The following is a 21,756-nucleotide window of genomic DNA, read 5'->3' on the forward strand; positions in this document are numbered from 1 at the left end:
CTTTGCAGACTTGAGTCCTCTTATTAGATGTCATTTGGAAATACTAATCAGCAGATGAGATAGGACTGAGGGTACGAAATAGGGATTTAGTATTTTGTCAGAACACTGGCCATTGCTCAGATCATTGGTGCCTTGAACCTAAGCAGAGGCACCACAGAGGATCTGCAAGCAGCCAAGACACCAAATCCCCAAGGTGATAGTACCTGAGTCCATCAAACAGCTTTTTTTTAAGCAGACACATGTTTGCCAGATGTTGACAGAGCACAGACCTGATTTCATTCCTTGGAATAAATTTGCAAAATGACCACGTTAGCTCCTTTCTTTGTTCCCAGAGCTTTTGTAATAATCTGGTCCCAGTTAGAATGGCTCTAACTCCCCAAGTTCAATATTGATGGTGTTAACTGTAGTACAATTTTAGCCTTAATTGGGAGAAATGTTTGCCCGTTGAATTAGGTGAGAGTGCAAATAGTTGTTCTGGCTTCATCGCCTGTTTGTTATGCATACGGTGACAGTTTCCCTGGGCCTCTCTCCAAGGATCTCTTGAATACACTTATTACTTGTCTTGCCAGCCTCTTTACGAGCTATATTTTACAAAATACAAGTCTTAAAAAAATAATAATTACACACATAATAATACAAATATTAGTTAATATAGATAATACAGAGTGCATAGAAACATGGCCAGTATTGCATAGGAATGAAATGTGATACATCGGTACAAAATTAAAAATGGATATAAGAATAAGGATATGTAAATTGAGCAAACTCCATCTGTAATTCTGTTAGCTGTAAAGGCATAAGTGGCAGCTGTGTATTAGGCTTGTATTTTTCATCAAAAAGGACAGTGCTGCACTTACAAATGTTTGGCAATGCTAAATTTAGCACCTGGAATGAAGATTTATCTTCTCTTAAATTCAGTTTAGTACTGTGAGATCTTTAACCTTTCAAAAAATAAGCATGACAGCAATAGTAATAGCAGCAGCATGCAGTAGTTATTTTACTCTTTTCAATATCCAGCTGCATATAAGCTGTGTACAAGGGAATATGCCTTTCCCTACTTCACTTTGAGTACAATGTCTTTTGACTTGACTTCAGAAAAGCTTCCACTGACCCAGAGCAGTTGCTGCATTTTTGCTGTTGAGCAGCAAGTGTTAATTCATGTAGAAATCTGTGAAATATGAAGCAGAAGCAGTCCAGTTCATGTTCAGTCCTAGTGAATATGTCAGCTTGATAGGTCATGCTTTGTATTTTGTGGGAGTCTGGAATGGAAATATATTTAGCTTACTTGAGAACATTTAATAATTTGTTATATTGTGTACCTCTGCTGTCCAAGAAGGAGCAGAAATCAGTCTGTCAGTGGGTACACAGGGTAAGTTTTTGATTACAGAAAACTAAAAAGAGAACAGTAGAAGCAGTTGATCTTTTTCCTCCGCCTCAGGGTTGCAATCCCATTTTTTTCTCAAATATTTCCTTCAGATTCTTTTATTCTTCTTCCTTTTATGTTTCTTTCTTGCTGGATACATTTTAGAAGGTGTACAGAGATGAAAGAGAAATTGATAGCCAGTACTTTGAAATATTTTGTTGTGTTTTGGAAGGCTTTCCTTAACATGGGAAGGGGAATATTCCGGGTGCTACTTCCATCAATAAGAACGAAGGGGCCTCAGTTTGTCATTACAGTGCTGTTAAGTTGACCATACAGTTGTGATTGACTGGGATAGTTAATCTAGGACATAGAGACTGTCCTGACACTCCAAAGAAAGGCCTTCTGGATGCTCTCTTGTTCCAAATTCCCTTCTGGGATGCTGGCAGATTTCAGGGGAATGGGCCTGCTGTTATTGCTGTTATGTTCTTTCCCAATCTACTGTTTGGATGGCAAGCATCATAGCCAACTTCTTTTCTCATTTACACTGACACAAATGAACAGGTCTGTTGGGCCTGGCAGGGGCTTTTATAGATGTTGATTACTTTTATTTATGTAATGTATAGCAATCAGATCCTCAGAGAGAGGAACTCAAAGGTGTTTTAAATCCTGTGGTGTTCTTGCTATTGTTTTGACTGTGAAAACACAGAATGTGCTCTTAAGCATGTTTCCTGATAGGTAGAATTAATTCCCCATGTCACACCTTCCCCTAAAATGACAAGCAAGTGGTATTGGGGATGCAAACACAAATTAGTTTATGAGTAAGCCACTGGCAAGGGTGGTGTTGCTATTGAGGGGCGTATAAAAAGCAGATAAGAGCCTGCTGGTAAATAATGCAGCTTTGCTTTCAGATCAGCGCTGTTCCACTGCAAGCATCGGCTAATGCCAGCTAAGGCATTTGCTAGGCGTGTCCAGTGCTCGCCAAAAGGGACAGTGCGGTGTCTGGCAGCTTCCTCTCCTGTTGAGACCATTTGGAAACCGACTGAGTCAGCTCTCTCATGGGATGAGACTTACCCTTTGGCAGAAGGTCCATACAAGACATAGGTGCAGTTTACCTCATAGTAAATGGCCTTGAAAGAAGGTATTTGCAGAACTTCAGTGGAGAATAAGTTTTGCAACAGTCCATGGAGAGCGAATTTTGAAAGGATCCATGCATCAAGCGTGTGCGATCTGTGTACTTTGAGAGCTGTGTGGGGAGCGCATGGGTGTCCACCTCTGGTTGTGATTTGTGGGGCCCTAAATGGTTTTGACACGACATTCATAGACTGCAAATCCACAAAGGCTTAGGTTGATCATCTAGTGTGCATAGTGCATGCCAGAAATACAGAGTGTGCGCAGCAGAAATATTTAATCTGCCTCATAACTTCTTTTCAAGTTAACATTTCTTTTTCAGAAAGATTTACTGTATTTTGATCCGGAGCCTGTGTAGCGGGCTAATTAGAAAGCTGTTCTGTCCTGATGACGTACTACCACTATTGCTATTCACTGGAAATGTTTGATCTGGAGTAGCTTTAATTCCGCTGGGGAAGAGAAGAACCAGTTAGATGTTATTTTTGGAAGGTGCTTTCTAAGATACCTTGCTGAAACCCAGATTTTGTAAGTGATCTGACACACTGTAAATTCTTTGTTTGCATCCTGTATGTTATTTGAAGAAGCAGACTGGGATTTGAAGCAATTTGCTTAAAACGCCCAATGGAGAGAAAATCTTTAGCGTTGCTTCCTGGTGCGTCTTTATTAAGGCAGAAGCTGTGGTCTGTAGTGTAGCTCAGCTCAGAACAGGATGCCTAGAACATGAGATTGGGCCCTTTTGGCTTTTATAGATGATAGTAAATAAATAATGTACAGCTCCTTATTTGCTACTGCACATGGATCAGTTGGCACATCTAATTTGTTGCTGTAGCTTTTTTTATTAGATTTTTGCAAAGTGGTTGGAGTCTTCAGTCATTCTTTTTTAGCTTGGAAGAAGTCCTTGGTTTCCTCCTCCCCCAGTAACTGCCAGCATGCTCTCTTTTTCTCACTGCCAAGGGACATATTGCCAGCAGAGAGAAGTGGAAGCTATAACAGAAGGAGATGAAGACAATGAAGGCTGCTGCTGTTGTAAGCCTGGACACTTGCCTCACTTGTTATCATGTAATGCAGCCTTTAACCTCCGATGGCTGACATGGGAAATAACACGAACCCAGTACATCCTGGAAGGATATAGCATCATTGATAACAACGCTGCAACAATGCTGCAAGTGTTTGATCTGCGGAGAATACTTATCAGATACTATATAAAGGTAAACTCTTTGGTAAAATGGAATTTACTCCTAAGCAGGTTTGTCAAAAAGAAAGAATGCTAGCTTTCTATTAGAAGTAGTGTTTTAAATAACTGGCTTTAAGTCGATTCATTTGCTCTATAGCCAGTCAGATTGACTCGAAATTAGAAAGGGATAATTAACTCATATGTCCATTTGCTATATTTGATTCTGACCAGTCATACCTCCAGTTGCTACAGAAAATCGCATATTTGCTTAAGCAGACATCAAGAAGGTGAGTTAATATCCTGTATCAATAAAGTCATAAGAAACAATCTTACAAAGCAAAGCTTTGCTAACAGTTTGTTATTTTCTTCCTGACTTGGCTTTTACTACTGTTTTGTTTGGCAAACAAAAAGATCAACAAGCATAAAAGATCTTGGGAAATCTCTGAAGAGCTGTTTCTCAAATGTACTTTTTTAATAGTTCAACCCCCCTTCTTACATGCTGTTTCAGATATATACAACAACACATTTGAAGTTATTTTATTTCATGGATTAAACAGCGATTCACTTTCATCATTTCTGTAGTTGTAGTGTTATTAAGGTCGTGGTGACCACACAGATACTCATTTGTCAAAACAATCGAACCTTACAATTGAGCAAGACATCTTCATCCCCTTGCTTGAACCCATTCCGGTCCAGCAAATGAATAAATTGCTATTCTTTATTGTCTTCTACTGAAGCAACAGAACCCAAATGCCATGATTTATGCCATTGCTACTCCCATTAAGCCAATTAGCAAAGCTCTGACGATCTCTGAGGGATGCATGTCCTTCCTACTCTATCTATGCAATCAGCAAATCTTATCAGTCTTACAGACAGACCTGTTATACAGGAATTAATCACCTTTTTAGGCAAATGAACAAATGCAGTAAAAACAACATCATTGCCTCACAAAGGTGTTTTGATCATTCAATCAATTACTTTTGTAAAATGGAAATTGGGATTTCTTAAATAATTTTACGTGCAGTGAGGCCTCTTAACCAGCCTGGTTTGTTTAATTAATTAGAAACAAAACTGCATGTGAGCATGCTTCTTTCATTTCAAAAGTGGGTTTTGTGAGTATAAATTATATGTTTTTTACACAATGTAATCCACATGGAAAAAAGATCTTGTTTAAACTGAAATGAGTATGTTCCCACAATTACTTTGCTAATTTACTTTAAAATGAAACCTGAACATAAGCTGGTGCAATTTTAGACTCAACTTTTGTTGGCAAACGAGACTGAAGATAAAACCCAGCCTAACCTGAGTGAAGAGAGAGCGCGCTCGGGAGATTGCTTCTTTAGAATGACGCTCCCAAAAGGAAAATAAATGGAAATTTTTTTTTGCTCCTTCTCTTCAACTTATTGGTTTCTTCCCTGAACAGGAGCTTTGATAAGATTTGGTGAAGTCCTTAGTGCAGCCTAGGAAGGTAAGAAGATTACATAACATATCAGATGAGCTATCATCCTGTTAACTTAGTACTGCTAGAACTTATCTCCGGCTATACAATATCAGAAACAGAGGTGAGAACGCATTCCTTCCCCAGCTCGTTCGTGTTGGAGAACCATGAGCTGCAAAGACCCTGGGCAATTTCACTGTGAACGTTTTAAAGCCCTGACACTTTCCTTTCAATGGGGCAGGAAGGTATTGTAGAAAGAACTCTAGTTAATGCAGTATTCAGGTCACATAAATCACAAACTCAGAAAACACTTAAACTTTAAGTTTCAGCAGCAACTGCACTACCATTATACTGACTGTTTGGAGTGCTTCTAGTTTATTCTTTGTAGCTTACCATATGGTAAATATTTGTCAAATCGTTTCTGAATTGCCATGTAGCTGAGAATATACTTGTGCACAAAACATATTTAGGAAGAGTTAGTAAAACCAGAATAGTGGTGAGGTAGTGGAAGTTTTAGCTATTCTTATGTCTGATTACAAGTCTGATTTTTTTCCCAGCTGAATCTGCTTCTATGTAAACACAGGTGAGAATAATATGAAGAGCAAACTATATTTTCAAGATCAACCAAGAGAATGTATGCTTTGTTTCAGTTCTGCTTTGCCTCATGAATAATTGTCATATTTGTCTTTTAAACAATGCATTGCACTGAACCTCTTGTGCTTAATATATTTATTTCATTTGCAGTTTCATTGGCAGCCTAGAAAGGCCTTTATTTCTTCTTACAAAAGGATTTTTATTCTCCTCAAATAAAGTGGGTCAGCTCCTGTAGCCTTCTGCATATATTTTGAAATCATTTCCTGCCCAACTACTGTGAGATTTTTCCCTAGTGCCTCCTCCATCTCATATCAATATATTCTTATTTAAACATCTTTTAGTATTCAAGAAGTCTGCATTTGCTGAGTGCTGTGTTTTCAGCTCCTATTGTTTCTGTCTGGATCTCTTAAAAAGGGTGTATTATTCTCCACATGCGGAAAAGTTAAGGGTCCGTCCCCAGTCTGTACCTGTCTGTTTTGTCTTTTTCCTCTGGAGCTTAATTTTTCACTTGCTCCTGTATCTTTGTATAATTTAAAAGATAAACTGTGTATGGCGTCTGGGATTTTAAAAAGGGGCTGATAGTGCTTCTGTCCTTTTTAATCCATCAGATTTTCATTTTATACGTTTATTTGTTTAATAATATTTCCATTGCATGGGTAAAGTAGAACCACATCATCTTCAGTCGTGTTCACTGGCCCCTCATTTGCTTTGGAATCCAGTTTTAAATTAATATCCTTTAATAAAACATCATAATTATGAAACATTATAATGGGACTTCTCAGCTGCTGCCATTGTCCTTTGCAACACCGGAACATCTTCTTAAGTTTCCTTCTCTTTTGAAAATGCACTTTAAATTTAGTGCTGATAGCTATTCTGATTATTATTTTAATGGTTCCAAACCAATTGGTTAGAAGACCTTGAGCTCAGAAACCCAGGCACAGATACGAGTCTTGCTATTTTCTAAAGTTTCTGTGTTTGGTAAAAGTGCTCCTGCTGAGTGCTCATGCTCCATTGGTTATTTGAAAATAGTCAGTTACATCAGTTATCAGCTTCTTAACCTTAGATGTAATAGATACTTCGTTCTTCTTCACTGGCTTCATCAACAAACAGCATAAAAAATATCATCAAAAATAGTGGCGCTACTAAATGCAGAGAGAAAATGGCAATTAAAACAGGTTTTTTCAGAGCTGTGTTGTACACACCTATTGCCTCTCCCCTTTACAGTTAAATCATAATAAAGACGATTTTGCTAAAGAATTGGGAAAGCTTTATTCCCAGGAAACAGGAAGACTGCATAGAAAAAATTATCCTTTTTTGACTGTGTGCCCATTGGCTATTATTTTTTCAAAACATGCCTAAGCTTTTATCAGCCTGACCTTCTTTGTAATAGACTCTAGAACTCCAGTAATATTCTCCAATTATCACATCTGAGTGCTGGAACACTATATTCTTATCATTGTCTAGTGGTTTGTATGCATTTTCATCTATGAGACAGCAATATTTTAAAAAGTAAGGCTTTCTTCTTTTCCTGTTGTCTAATATTTAGACATTAGTTATTACAGTCATCCTGACTAAACATTCATATGAACCAATGGCAAAAAGTAGAAAAAATGTGTACCATGATGAGTAGTTAATACCGTCTTATTTGATATGTTCTCTTCTATGTGTAAAATATTTCTGTTTTAATCAGAGATACAGTGGCTAACACATGCACATTTTGTCGACAGAGTATAATATACTTTACAGCAAGTTCGCCCAAAATCATTCACTGGATAAAAGATGAATCCATCCAAAAGATACTACAGCCTTATGCAAAGTGGCATTATATTGAACGTGACCTCGCAATGTTTAATGTTAACATAGATGAAGATTATGTTCCATGTCTCCAAGGAATAACAAGAGCTAGTTTCTGCAGTGTTTATCTGGACTGGATTCAATATTGTGCTGGAAAAAGGGCGGAGGTAAGCTTTCTTTTTCTTATTAGTAGTATTTTAATTCCTGGGATAGAAGTTAAATGGTGCATGGTTACTCTGTTGGCTGCTCTGAAATAATACAAGAAATATATTTTATTTAAGCTGTGAAACGTAACACAATGGGAAAGTGTCTGTTTTGTAGAATGGAAAAAAAATTATGGAGACTATTATTGCACAAAAAATGAGCTTTAATAAGGATTACTCTTTGGATACAGAGCCAATCCCTTATTGTGCCTGCCCTCCAGCACTGTTAGTTCATCATCTATAGAAAGCACAGATATAACAAGTGTTGCTGGAGCAGGTTGTGTTTGGGGAATGTCACCGGAGCAATTGTTCCTTCAGCGTTTGCCAGCGTTTGGGTACATCTGCCAAACACTTGCCAATGCTTGTGTACCTTTTTCAAACGCTTGCTATTCTCGGGCACGGTCTTCGACTATACGGGAAGTACATAACAAACTATCTGTTAGCATAGGTCACTTCTGAAAGCTCATAATTCAAATGTGAACTACACCACAAAACTACATGAAATTATGTTACAGCTCTGGAAGGTCAAGGGCGAGTTTACAGCCACAAGTTCTTAGCGGTTTGAACCGAAAAGATTACTGGTGGTCACAGATCATTTGATGGAAATACACTCCTGTATTTGCATGGGATACTCTGAATAGCAGAAGGGGAGAATACAGTTGGAAACAAGCATGTTCCTTTGTTTTAATTCTCTAATTATTGATGACAACTGAAAGAAATGACGAGTGTCTCTTTCCTGGCCGCTCTATGCCATTATTTGAATTTTTCATTCTGGATCACTGACTAAACATCCCATTTGTTACCACTGACCTTATTTGAAGTAATGTCGCTTAATCTTAATGTTTCTTCTCTGTTTCCATTCCTTCTAATGTCTGTAAACCTGAATACCATTCCACCAGTTCCTCTACATATCACTACTTTGATTTTGTTTTCACTGAGTTGTCCCCTGAGCCTTCATCACCCATCTCCTCCTGCTGTGAATGTTTCGTCTTCTGTTCTTGCTGATCTTCGTTTCTCAGCTCCAAAGTTCTGACACACAAAAAATTCCATATTGCAAGGAAAATTACTATTTAATGACACTTTTTCACTTGTTATGTGGCTGAGACTTTCAAACAGAATAATAGATTTAGGGATGCCCAAGAGACTTGAAACTCATCCGAATTAGACTTGAAAGGACGAAACAATGCATGCAGTAGTGCGTGTGTGTGTGCGCACATATTTATATGTATTTTAACATCATTTTATTTTAGTGCTATTTTTGTAATTCGTTAAAAATGTAGATGTAGAGTTTACATAGGAGATGAGATGTAAAAAAGCTTCACAGTACCCAAAGCCCTGAAAATCAGTATATTTTGTAGAAGCAGCTAAAATATCCATTATAATAGGCTTTAGTTTTAGAAACAAAGAAATTACCTATTGCATAGACTAAAATAATAATCTACACCTCCTAAAGATTCTCATTCAAGGGGTGTTGTTTCAGTTTTTCCTCCTGCTTGACGGCAAACTTTTTTGCAAAAATTTCAGTAAAAAATGGCGCTCCTGAGCTAGTAAATGTAAATGAAATGTTTTGACTGTTTAAAAAGTGAGATCAGTGTCGTCAGTGGTATCTAATTTAAGTGGATATTGTTAATCACTAAAATTCAGTCCCCCAAAGTTTTCTAGGTAGACTGTTCTGAAAACTCTTTGGGGTCTCATATACACCGCGCGTCCCATGAAAAGGGGTTTGGCTGTCTCCAATTGCATTGCCTCTCAGCAGTAAGGATTCTGCTCTGTTTTAGAAAGTCGTTTGTGGAAAACAAACAAACAAAAAAAAAACGAAGACCCCTTCCCTTCAGATCTCATCACCTCAGATTGAAATGTTCTGTGTCTAGCCAATGGACAAAGTAAGCTTGCATTTTGTAGAAAGCCTATGATTACAGTGATCTTGTTCCGTTTAATTGCAAAAAATGCTTATCTAGGTAGGTCCAGGTACATACAAATTTTACAAATGTTACCATTTATACGCCTATTATAATATTGCAATGCTTTTAAAAAATGGTATTTGCATCTAGAATATCATGCTATTCTTAAAACCTTGTAGCACCTGGACAGTGATGAGGATTCTCCTCTAGTAACGCTTTCCTTTGCCTTGTGTATCCTTGGTCGAAGAGCTTTGGGAACTGCAGCTCACAATATGGCCATCAGGTAATTCTAGGAATCCTTTTCCTCATCTTAAAAGATCTGTTTGTCATCTTTCACCTACTGTGGAATCTCAGCAGAACATTAGATCAAGGTGAAGTCTGTTTCCTCCATGAAATAATTTGTTCTTTGCCATTCCTGGTCATCTTCTGATCTGCATAATACTTTGCATGGTAATTTCCAGAATAACTAATGCTCAGAACTCCCTTTGTTCACAGGAGTTTAACAACAGAAGAAAAATGTATTAAATATGTCATCTCTAAATGACATTGCTGTTTTAGTACAAAACTGTGAGCAAAGCTAGCTAGCCTGCTATCAACATGCTCCTTAGAGAGGATTTGTCTTATCATAAACAAAGACAGCATGTAAGATTTTGAATGCGTTTTGTATTATAAGATAAATCAATCCTTTAAATGTTCATTCTACTTTGTTATCTCTTATTTGGGAGGTTTATAATGTCGGGTTTTATGTCTTAAGTTAGTCACTCAAAATGTTCATGGCCTACATGGCTTATTTCTCAGCGAACTGCTTCTCTTCTCTTTCTTCAGTGGTTTTCTCCATCTCTCCTCTATTAGATTTTGCATGTTCCTTTTCTGTATTAGTTTTATTCTGGGTAGAGTTTCCTCTCCCTTAGTTTCTATGCACTCAACTTAGTGTCATGTTTAGTAAGTGCTCAATTTTTCTAAATTTGCCCAATTTTTTGAGGAACCAAATTTTAGAGTTTGGGGACATAATAGAAAAGTTGACGTGCATTTATCATTTTTTTCAGAGAAAAGATTAAAGTGATTTTGATCTGTGCCTGCAGCAGATATGTGACAGTGATATTAGAAGCACAGCTAAAAATAACCGCAAAAGCTTTCTAAAATTGTCATCGTGCTGCATGTACTTTCCACAGGCTTGTGAACTCTTCATTATGATGCTTTGGCAGTAGTACAGGTACCTTAACAATGTCACTTCTTTTTATTGGCCGACATAGTCAATAGCTAATGCAAAGAGATAATATTATCAGAGACTTTCCAAAGCTTAGCATGGAAAGTGTGACTGGTTAGGATAATTATTTGCAAAGTCCTCTGTAAGGTTTTAATAATGATTGCAGGAGTCAGCTAAACTGTGTCTTTTTTACACCCAGAAAATTACCAGTGAGCCAAATGAGTTTCTTTCTTTTGGTGAGCGGACACTCCATACTGAAAAATTCTTTTCCTGAGGAGAAAAGATCTGCAGAAGAGAAAAAATTGGGATAGTTGTATGCATCGCACAGCTCTGTCCCTGTTCTTCTGCGTCTATTATATATAATACTATATCTTTAATTAAGTTCTGGCTTTCTTTTTGTTAAGGAAGTGCTCTAGGGCAGTATTGAATCGTAGTATTTTGAAAATGTGCATTGCAACCTAACAGGAATTAAGTGGCAGCTTCTGTTAGTACCTTTGTCAGTGCTACCTCGCAAAAGCTTTCCCTAGAAAAGTTTCGCTGTGAAAACCTGTGTCACATATCCTCCTGGTTAAGTTACCTTTAATAATTTCAACTCTTGGAAAGGTTTAAAAATAGGAAAAAACAAAAGTAATCTGAGTAGCACAATTCAAGTTATCGACTGGCCCAGCAACAAAACATGACTTTAGTTCAGTGAAATATGTTATCTTTTGTCTTAAAGAATTTATTTGATATTGAGCATAGAGATAACTTGAAAATAACAACATCAAAATAAGGAATATGTGGCTATTATGTAGTCCCTGACAAAAACAATTTAGTAGAAATTATTAACTAAGGAGCAAAGTGGGTACATTTCCCTCCTTACATCAAGGCCATTATCAACAAAACCCCCTCAAATTCGTTCACTTCAGCACAAAGAGCAGTTCTTGCCATACTTCTTGTTTAGTGCTTCACGCAGATCACCGCAAGTTATTTAAACAAAAAGAAACAGTAAGTGAGCAAGGCTCGGATAGGGCTACAGTAACACAGCATGCAAAGAGGAAGGAGACTGTCCAACACATGAAACAACGCTGAGGCCAGAAGGGGGATGTTCACAAGGTCTGACTTTAGGTGCTGAAGGCCTCCCTCCTCTCTCTCTGTATTTGGCAGAGAAAGTAGCTTACACAGAGGGTAATTTAGAGCGTTCTTGCTGGTCCTCACTCCCAGCTCTCAGCTTGCTGCAGATCTGTATTCAGTCAGATTAGGAGAGAAGTACTCAGGGTCATTAGAAGCTGGAGGAATCTGCTAAATCACTAAGTGATGCTTCGCAGGCCCTTTCCCATGAAGAGGTGTCATGGTGTTTTGGGAACCTTTCTGGGCTTCCTGGTTGTTGAAGACTGTTTTCTGCACAGCTCGTGTTTGCACAGGCAGCGCCATGATCACCTGTGTGCATCACGGGGACGTACTGCTTACATGGCTGTTGAGCTGACTCACTTCATAACGTGTTGGGGCTCCTAACCCGTGTCTGGTCCCACTCAAATGCTAGACTACAAAAGACTTGGATTACTTTGGTAGGCATTGAGACATGACCTTGCAGTTCATTTTGGGACTTTTAAAAATTCTGGCTGTGATTCTTGCCTTGACAAATTTGAGATGGAATGGGCAGTAGTTTTCTCCTCCTCGCACTTGTTTCTAGAAGGCGTTTTGGGTATGTCCACTGTGAGTAAAGCAGCTAAGAATTTGCTCTCTGGTCCATGCTTTGTTCTCTGGGTAACTGTGCAGGTAGTAGGAAACTTCCTGCCGACTAAATCTAGTCCTCATTGTGTCTTGAGGAGAGACAGTCATCCAACTGCTTCACAAAAATAGTAATGCAAAAGTATCGTTACATTGAGCTGTGCACTACAGAACTGAGATTAAAGTTTACATTGTGTATGTAAACTATCAATTTGCACTCATTTACACATGATTTTGTCTAATCTATTAATCAGTAAATGTCACTGTGTAAACCAAGATTTTAAATGCTCTTACATAATGTATGTAAATAATTATTCAGCATACCTGTTCATGTAAATGTCAGTACAAACCTAACATTAACACTAGATTACACAATAAATGCATTCATTAAGAAGGCAGAACATTGCTATGCAAATCACATGCTCTTTTAAACTGTCATTAGGAAGCATCCTGCACAAAATGCAATTTGAAGAATGACATGACATTACCATTCATTTATTCAAAGGTGAGTGATATGTTTCAGCATTTTTAAAGACTGGTAAATAATCCTATTCAATGACAAGATCTACTAATAAATAAATATTTAATATACATTTTAAGTTTGGAAAAATATAAAAAATAAAGCCTCTCCAAGTGGCATGTCCTGGAGCACAGGAGAGGCTCTGAAAGAGAAGCCAAGTTGTTCTTGAAGCCGAGATTTAAAAACAAACAGCGACATCTTCTACATTGGTGAAAACGAGAAAGCGGATACTTCTGGTGTTACCCAGCTTGCATTTCTGGGTCCCCTCAGTTCCCTCTGGAGTGTATTACTCAGCATGGACAGAGGATCGCTTTAAAAAAGATAATTTCTCTGCTTGGAGGAACCCCTGCTGGTGGTGAAGCTGGCAGAGGCAGCTGGCCCAGGGTGCCTTCTCCCTGCCCGCCGCTGCGGCCCCCGGATGCCCCGCGTTGGACTGCCCTGCATCTGGGGCAATAGTAGAGGCACTGGAGGAGGCTCCCTAATGCCTTTGCTGCTGCTGGGCCACTGGTGAGGTGTAGACCAGATGGGGCAGAGTTAGGTGTGCTGGGGCTGAGCAGAGCCAGGGGAGAAAAGTTTGACCCTTCTCTCACAAACACTATCATCTGAAATATCCAATTTAAAGGGACTGCAACTGAAGGTATTTGTTTGAGGTGAGTTAAGACAAAGAGATCATTATCAGCTGACAGGCATGCATGTGTCTTTATTACTTAAATAAATTTACAGTTAACGTTAGGATAGGTCTATAAAATGCACAGATCCTGAGGATGGGTTTTAGTGTACAAGATGCACACAGATATATTTACCAGCTCATTAATCTTCATCAGTCTGTGCTGTTTTCAAGTTTGCATCAAATGCTTTTAGTTTCAGTTTTCAAACAATGTAAGGAGTGAAATAAGAGGGAGTATTTCCTTTGGCTTTATTGCCTTCCCTCTGATACTTGTGGTGCTACTTAATCCCCTCCTTTCTGCACGTTTGAGGGGCAGATTGTTCCACATACCTACTAATAATGCTCTAAAAGAGCTCTCAGTTGTGATAGCAAGTTTTTGAGCTTCTTAGTTTAGAGGCTTAGAAACGTTTCCAAAAGTTTCTAGTAGTTATATCTCTTCCCGATGAATGTAATTTCTTTGGCATCTGAGTTTTAAAAATATTCGGAACAAGCCTGCAACTACAGCAGATTTCTAATAGAGGTATATTAAAACTGGGCAAAGAAAGTAGCAACAGCCTTGAGTCAGGCCAGAGATCAAAGTACATGGGTTATAGCTTCCTCATAATCTCATTTGAGTCTTCAGCAGAGAGCATAATGAGAAGCATACCAACAGCTGCAGTTCATGTGGATTAAGGGTTGCATGTTACAGAAGTAAAAAGTGGAGATAGTGTCATGTTATAGGTAGGATGTACCCAAAGGCCTCATTATGATTGGCAGAATAAAAAATTTGCATTGTTTTGTGAATACTACAATCTCCGCCAGATCTCTCTGGTAGAAAATACGATGTATAAAATAATTGACTCTCAGCCTCACACCATTTCTGCCACCACTGCTTTGCTCCCTGTAGCAGTTGCCTTTGTTTTTGAAAACATTGGTTAGGGAACTTATTATGCAGAGGGATGAGAGATTGATGGGTCTTTCCAAACTAGGCACAGCGAGAGCTACATGCGCTTCCCTCTGCTCCTTCTGCTGATGTTTACCTGCGGTTTGCACTAGCTGTCCTAGCCCTGCCCTTGCTTTCAGCAGATACTGCTGTTCACAGCAGCCTGTTTAGCGTGTGCCGATGCCTGTAAGACCCTTTGATGTGAACGCAAAGTCTTCGTCTGCTGTGGTGTTCAGATATGGCTCTGAAAGCCTCTAATGATGTAAAAAATGGTTCTTTTTCCTGCCAGCTCCCAGCCAACTTTTCATAGCAAATGCAATAGGTCTTACTTGGGGAAAAAAATTACCACAAAATCATCAGTAGGTGTAGAGTTCAGGGTCATCTTTTTCAGTTTCATCCTGGAGAGAATATTTAGCTATAAAAGCGGTTTTTGCAGGCAAGGATTCAGCTGAGTATGCTGGATGTTCAGTCACATGCTTGGGTGGGTGAAAGGACCCTGCAGATTTCTAACCAATTTCAAGGAGGTGATATCCACATATTCCACAATAGAGGCTTCACCCACTATTTTTTTCTTCTTTTCCTAGATGCTTTATTCTAGAGCTTTCCTAGCTATTAAACAGGATTTGGGTATATTATCGTTTTCCAGTCTCTGGAGATGATTGATTGAAAGTCAGCCCAGATCAGGACCCATTCCTTGAAGACATATAACAGCTCCCATTGAAATCAGTGCTTGAACATTTTGAAGATCTCAGTTTATAAGTGCCTAGCTATCTCACATAGCCATGTTTTAATGTGTAACTCTGTAAATACTAATAAATGCAAACGAGTCAAGAATTCACAAGCGCTTCCCTGTACTCATAACATTCCCAGCAGTGACAGTAAGCTCTGCCGTACTGACTGGCCTCAGTCACACTGATTACTTGATTTGTATTACATAGTGCTTTCTAAAGAGAAAATCAGTATACAGCTGTTTTTCTGGTAACAATGTATATATTTTTCTATTATCATTTGTAAAACATGCTACCCGCCAAGGGCAAAATTTTAGAATGTGTTTGAGCTGAAGATAGGCCAAGCAGTTTCCTAATCCCTCTTTTCCCTCTCTTGGAGAAGAAACAAAAATTAAAGGATTCTTTTCCTCTCCTAAAATAATTAAGAAAGCTCAATCAAGTCGAAGGATTATTCATTCTCTGGAGAAAGCCTGGATAGTAATGAAAATCTCAAACATCTTAATGCCTTTTCTCCTCAGAGCCTGTAAAATCTAAAAAGTCAACTCTTGCAAGAGTGAGTAAAATCTTGGCAGGTAGTTTAAACCATGTCCTGTGGGTTTGTAAGAGATGCCTGTTCTAAACAGATGGTTCTGTTTTCCTCATTTCAAGATCACTTCTTCAGAACAGCATTAGGACTGCAGTGCTACTATAAACATTATGTAAGTGGCTGCTGTGGAGTTGTGGGAAGCTCGTGATTCAAGGGTAAAACTGGAGCTAAATGCTAGTTGTTTCCCTTCACAAAGCTCTAATGCAACCATTTTCTTACAACTACTTGATTTTCACCTTTTACATCTTTCTTAAATCTCAGGTCCAGGCAAACCCCTCATTCAAGGTCAGGCAGAACTGGTTACATCTAGTTTCTTATATTAAAACCGAAAGAAAAAAGAAAAACCAGCCCCCCGCACACATTTGGTTTAAGGTTCGTTGTTTCAATATGACATGCCTATAGTTTATTTCATGCTCTCGCCTGGTTTGCTGAACGGTTTATGAAACTTTTGTGTTCTTTTCAGTATGTCTGGTTTAATGGTCAAGTCTGGTTTTGTGTTTCATGACAAAAGTGTCAAGAGTTTGCTGAAAATATTTTTTACAGCTGTTTTTCTCTTCTTTTCTTTTTCACCTTGCAAGCAGAACTGTTAACGCTAGCGGTGCTCATCAGTAAACATTCAAGTAAGGGGACGAAGGGTGGGGGCCTGAATAAGTATGGCAGCCTAGCTGCTGGCATTCTTTGCCACAACCTCAGAGGTGCAGCAGCCTGATCCCCCCAAACCCTAGGGGGCAGTGATCCACCCTCCCCTGGAACAACTTATGTTCCAGGTGCCACATTAATTTCATAGCCAATCACTAACAGCACAAGCACAAGGAAAAACATTTAACCACAAGGAATGGTTTTTCATTAGAAAAAAATTGCTTTGTTTCCAGGGCAAGAATCTGCAGCGAGCAGACCCACGGCAGTGCCATGCTCCGTTCTCAGCTCCGCGAGGGCACTGGCGAGCTGCACGCGTGGCTCAGCACGTGGCTGACGGCTTGCAGGGACGTGGGCTAGCGTGACGTTGTTTGGGAGATAATTACTGTTCTTCTCTTACAGTTTAGATTCTTTTCTCTACGGCCTCCATGCACTGTTCAAAGGAGACTTTCGAATAACAGCCAAAGATGAGTGGGTCTTTGCAGACATGGATCTATTGCATAAGGTTGTTGCCCCAGCAATCAGAATGTCTCTGAAGCTGCATCAGGTAGGGTTTTTTTAAATTACTTTTACTGTTGCATTTATTCTCCTAGGGAAATAGAGGAAACCTCAGGACCTGTCCAAAGAAGAAAAGAGAGGGAAACGCAGTACCTGTACAGGGAAACACAGTAGCTGTTGCTTTATTCTGAGAAACTTCCTTAACGGAAATGGGAAAGTTCAGCAATTACTTAGCTTACATTCTTTCATTTATATTTTTTTCTGTACCCGTTAGTTCCCCATTTAAAACCATTTATACTCCAGGCCTTGACTCAGCATTTTTCATGAAAACAAAATGCTAGTCGTGTCATGTTTTATTTGCATAGATACTATAAAGATGGTTTCTAGTTACTCATTTATCAATCCTTTTATGATGGGCAATACATGTGTAACACTATTCCATATATTAAAAGACACAGTTGAGAGGAATAGTTGTTTGAAGGATTTGTGTCACAGTTGAGTAAGTCAGTCATGCTGTTTCTGAACCTGTTTTGTTTTCAGCTGTAAAAGTCTGGCACAACGCCACTGAAGTCGCTCAGAATTTCTCCAGCTCAACTCTTGTATAGCTTGGAGTTAAATTTTGCTTGTTCTGTGCTGAGCGTTATGTAATGATATACGTTTTCATGATGTATGCTATTGGTAATTGCTCTGTAGTGGAACTGAAGCAGAACAGCAGTGAATGAACATAAGAGAACTGAAGAAAATAATTTTATGACTGTTATCACTGGCACTGTTGCTGTGTGGCGGATAAAGAATATTGTGGTATCTGCCGATGGATTCCCAGTCTGTGTTCTTGTTGGTGTTTTTTCATGAATAAAAATAAGGATTTCCACATGAACTACAGAGTGTCCTGAGTAATTCTGATCTCCCTCCAGCTTAAGCGAAGGCTCCTCTGATTTCCCATGTTACAAAAAGAGAATGGTTGAACTGTCAGTTCTCTGAGTGTCTTTGTCCAGTAGAGAGGTAAGATCAAGTTACATCCTGATACAAAAAACTGTAGATACAAAGTTGCGTCTCTCTGTATTACCATGAAGTTAAATGATCTGCCTCCACAAATACACACTGTATCAAATGTTAAGTCCTTTTTGGGGACTAGTTTTCACAGAGATGCCTGACCGTTCTACTATGTCTTCATTTACTACCAGGACCAGTTCACCTGCCCAGATGAGTATGAGGACCCAGCAGTTTTATATGAAGCAATCCAGTCTTTTGAAGAAAAGGTTGTGATTTGTCACGAAGGGGACCCAGCCTGGCGCAGTGCTGTACTCTCCAACAGGGAAGAGCTGCTAACCCTGAGACATGTGGTAGATGAAGGAGCAGATGAATATAAAGTTATCATGCTCCACAAAAGCTACTTGAGCTTCAAAGTTATCAAGGTAGCTATGCCACCTTTCTAATGTTCCAGTAATGTAGCTCTGTAGTAACAAATATTATTTCTCAGTAATCTGGCCAAAAGGAGGAGGTTGATTATAGTAATCAGAGTAGCGACTGGAGGCCAGAAGTGGAGCTCTGTTCAGTTCACTTCCATTTTCCACGGTTAAGTTGCGTATCAGAAATGACATTCCAGGCTTAACCAGGGAGTAGTTGCAAAGGGTCATAAAAGCTGCTGGTACAAAGACACGACGTGCATGCACATGGATACTGCCATCCTACCTATATCACATAGTCGTGTATCTTTAGTAGCAGATGTTTTCACACGATCCAAACTTTTCTTACCTAACTGCAGGTGAACAAGGAGTGTGTCAGAGGGCTTTGGGCTGGGCAGCAGCAGGAACTGATCTTCTTACGCAATCGTAACCCGGAGAGAGGAAGCATCCAGAATAATAAACAGGTTTTGCGGAACTTAATTAATTCTTCATGTGATCAGCCACTGGGATACCCAATGTACGTTTCCCCTTTAACCACCTCGTACCTTGGGACACACAGCCAACTGAGGAACATTTGGGGGGGACCTGTCAGTTTGGACAACATTAAACAATGGTTCATATCCAAATGGTTAAGGTAGGTGTTAAATTTTGGTCATGATATGCAGGACAGAGACCCTATAGTCTCAGTTCCACTGTATTTTCTGTTCAAAAAGAGTAATTCCATGCTGTTACCCATGAGTAAAAATTAGTCGCAAACAATGCAAAATATATATTGTTTTATTTATAATATAAATAAAATAAAAGCTAAATAAAAGTCCTACAGATGTGGCAGAAAGCAAATGCATTAACTCATTAATGGCATTTAAGTAGAGCTTTCTTTATGTTAGACAAGCATCATTATCAAATCACTTAGCATGACAGACATTTCCCTTTTTCAGGGAAAGTTTAGTGTTCCCCCATACCTGCACCTGCCCTACTGCTGCTGTGGCTGTTGAAGAGAGACTCTTCAACACTCTGTGGCAGCCAGCTTGCACGCTAAGATCTATGCTAGAATACTAAGACACCCAGGTGTTCAATATGTTGGTTTCCCAGGATGCAGTTCGTTCCCAGACCTCTTGGGAATGAACTGCTTGGTTACCTCATGTGAAATTTAATCTTTAGAAACCCAATTTGACATTAGATGAAGAGTGCTAAGGTCTTGCAGGGCTTATGCCACCTGACACAGATAAGGAAAGATTTGGGTAGGATCACCACACAATTTTGTCCCAACTAAGCTTACCATGCTGTCATCTTTGTGAGTCCATAAAATGGCAAAAGACTTGCAGTGGCATGAGAAAGAACAGTGAGACAGTTCTATTGTGAGGAGGCCTAACACTGGAAGCACAAATTCTCATGCATAATAAATAGCTGACCGTGTGTTTGTTCCTGCAAACAGAATGCGAAAGGACTGTCACGCAGCTCACCACGACAGAGGTAACGTTGAAGAGGTGGATGGTGGAGGGGGGTCTTCATCCGGCAGCAATTCCACAGGTAATTCAAGCCACAGCAGTAGCTCGCAGCACACCAGAAACGGAACACCTCAGTTGCAGGCTGCATCACAGGAGGTCCACCAGCACACAGGTATTTACATAATTTCCTTGACTTTTTCCTATAGGCTTGACACTAACAACGGCAGAATGAGAAATGGAGATGGGAGGAAGCCTGTGTGTGTGATGCAGGGAGCCTCTAACACAATGAACCCCTACTTACTGTTGACTTGGAATAGCAGAGCAGAAACGATGCAAAAGTCTTAATTATCGTAGAAGGACCACAACGATTTATTTGAGGAATTGGCTTGGTTGCTCATCAGTGTATGTATGTGGAGAACAAACAAACAGAAAATAACTCATTGAATCTATACAGCAGTTATCAGGAAAAAAATTAAATGTTGCCAGTCTTTCTGTCAGTTAACAGCTGAACCTTGTTCTTAAATTACGAGTCTAAAAGTACTTCAGATGTATTTACAAGATAGAACTACTCAACTTTTCATTGGAAATATGCGTTAAGTTTGCTAGTGGGTCACTCTAGGACCTATCACTAAGGGATCAGGATTTGGTGAAGGTTGAGTTAACTGGCTTTATATTACAGTTGTGGTATCATCATATAAATTAAAGCACAGAACTAGAAAGGTATGATACTTGTTTGTTTCCTGTTAGATCATTTTGCCCTATCATTGAAAATAATGGACAGGACTGGAGAAAATCTTGCCATGAATATAAATCACATTATAAGAATAAAGTAACTGCTGCTTTTAATTGAGTCTAGCTTTTGAGGAATCCTCATGTGCATACTCATAATTTGACACTGCAGTAATCAGAATGGCAAACTTAATTGTAAAATAATGAACCTGAGCATCCCATACAATAATGAAAGTTAATTGTGCATTGTTTAAAAGAATGCGTTGGATGCCTAAAAAACTCACAATTAAGAGACAAGGTCACACTTAGTTAAGAAAAAGCAACCTGGCTTTGAGATAAAATGAAGAAATGCACAACAAATGCAAGGAAGTGGAAAAGAGCAAATGCAAATCAGCATTCAGTCCTGAGAGACAACTGATAGAGAAAGGGAATTAAACAAGGAGAAATTTCCAGCTAGCAGCATTAGGGAGAGTAAGAAGAAACTGTTTTTTTTGTTGCTTTTTATTTTTTAAGAATATTAGAAACGGAAATCATAACAATAGTCCTGATCCATTGCTATATAAAAAGGTAGAACGGTCGATAAGGTAGAAATGAGAAAAAACAGGTCTGATTTGTATTTGGGAAAAATCTAGATGATTGATATAGTTTTAGCATCTGATGATGAAATAGTTCTTTCCGTCCTAATGGCTACAAAGAACATCATTAAAGAGCAGCTATCAAAGCTATATGCTTAACTGAGAAAATCCAAATAACTCTCATTCAAGAGTGTTTTTAAAAGAGCTGGTTAAAAAGGTCTGTTTGATCTTCAGTATCAGAACACTAAGGCAATACCAGAGGACTGAGAAAAACTTATGCTATGCAAGCTTTCAAAAAAAGAATGAACAGGGTGACCTGAGTAATACACATCTGTCAATCTGACGTTGGTTCAGGACACTGTTGGCCTATCATGCACAGTGCCCTAATGTAAGAAATGTATTGCTAATTTTGAAAGAGTTGAAAGAAGAGTTACAAAACTGATCAAAGACCTGGAAAATATGTCCTGGCCACCAAAAGCTGACCAAGATAGTTGGTTCTAGTAGGTTTAGATATAACAAAGCTAAACAA

At 38.9% G+C, this 21,756-nt stretch overlaps 1 protein-coding gene across 5 annotated transcripts in view; it reads left to right on the plus strand.

Moving 5' to 3' along the window:
- Positions 1 to 21,756, plus strand: part of PCNX2 (pecanex 2) — a 171,814-nt gene that overhangs the window by 137,228 nt on the left and 12,830 nt on the right. For all 5 annotated transcript variants that reach the window (XM_068939009.1, XM_068939011.1, XM_068939012.1 and 2 more), the window contains 7 exons: positions 3,446 to 3,699; positions 7,425 to 7,658; positions 9,775 to 9,878; positions 16,974 to 17,118; positions 18,254 to 18,484; positions 18,835 to 19,109; positions 19,911 to 20,095. In XM_068939009.1, coding sequence (XP_068795110.1) covers positions 3,446 to 3,699; positions 7,425 to 7,658; positions 9,775 to 9,878; positions 16,974 to 17,118; positions 18,254 to 18,484; positions 18,835 to 19,109; positions 19,911 to 20,095 — 1,428 coding nt within the window. The remainder of the gene's footprint in view (positions 1 to 3,445; positions 3,700 to 7,424; positions 7,659 to 9,774; positions 9,879 to 16,973; positions 17,119 to 18,253; positions 18,485 to 18,834; positions 19,110 to 19,910; positions 20,096 to 21,756) is intronic.

This window comes from Struthio camelus, chromosome 3 (genome assembly GCF_040807025.1).
Source record: "Struthio camelus isolate bStrCam1 chromosome 3, bStrCam1.hap1, whole genome shotgun sequence".
NCBI lineage: Eukaryota > Metazoa > Chordata > Aves > Struthioniformes > Struthionidae > Struthio > Struthio camelus.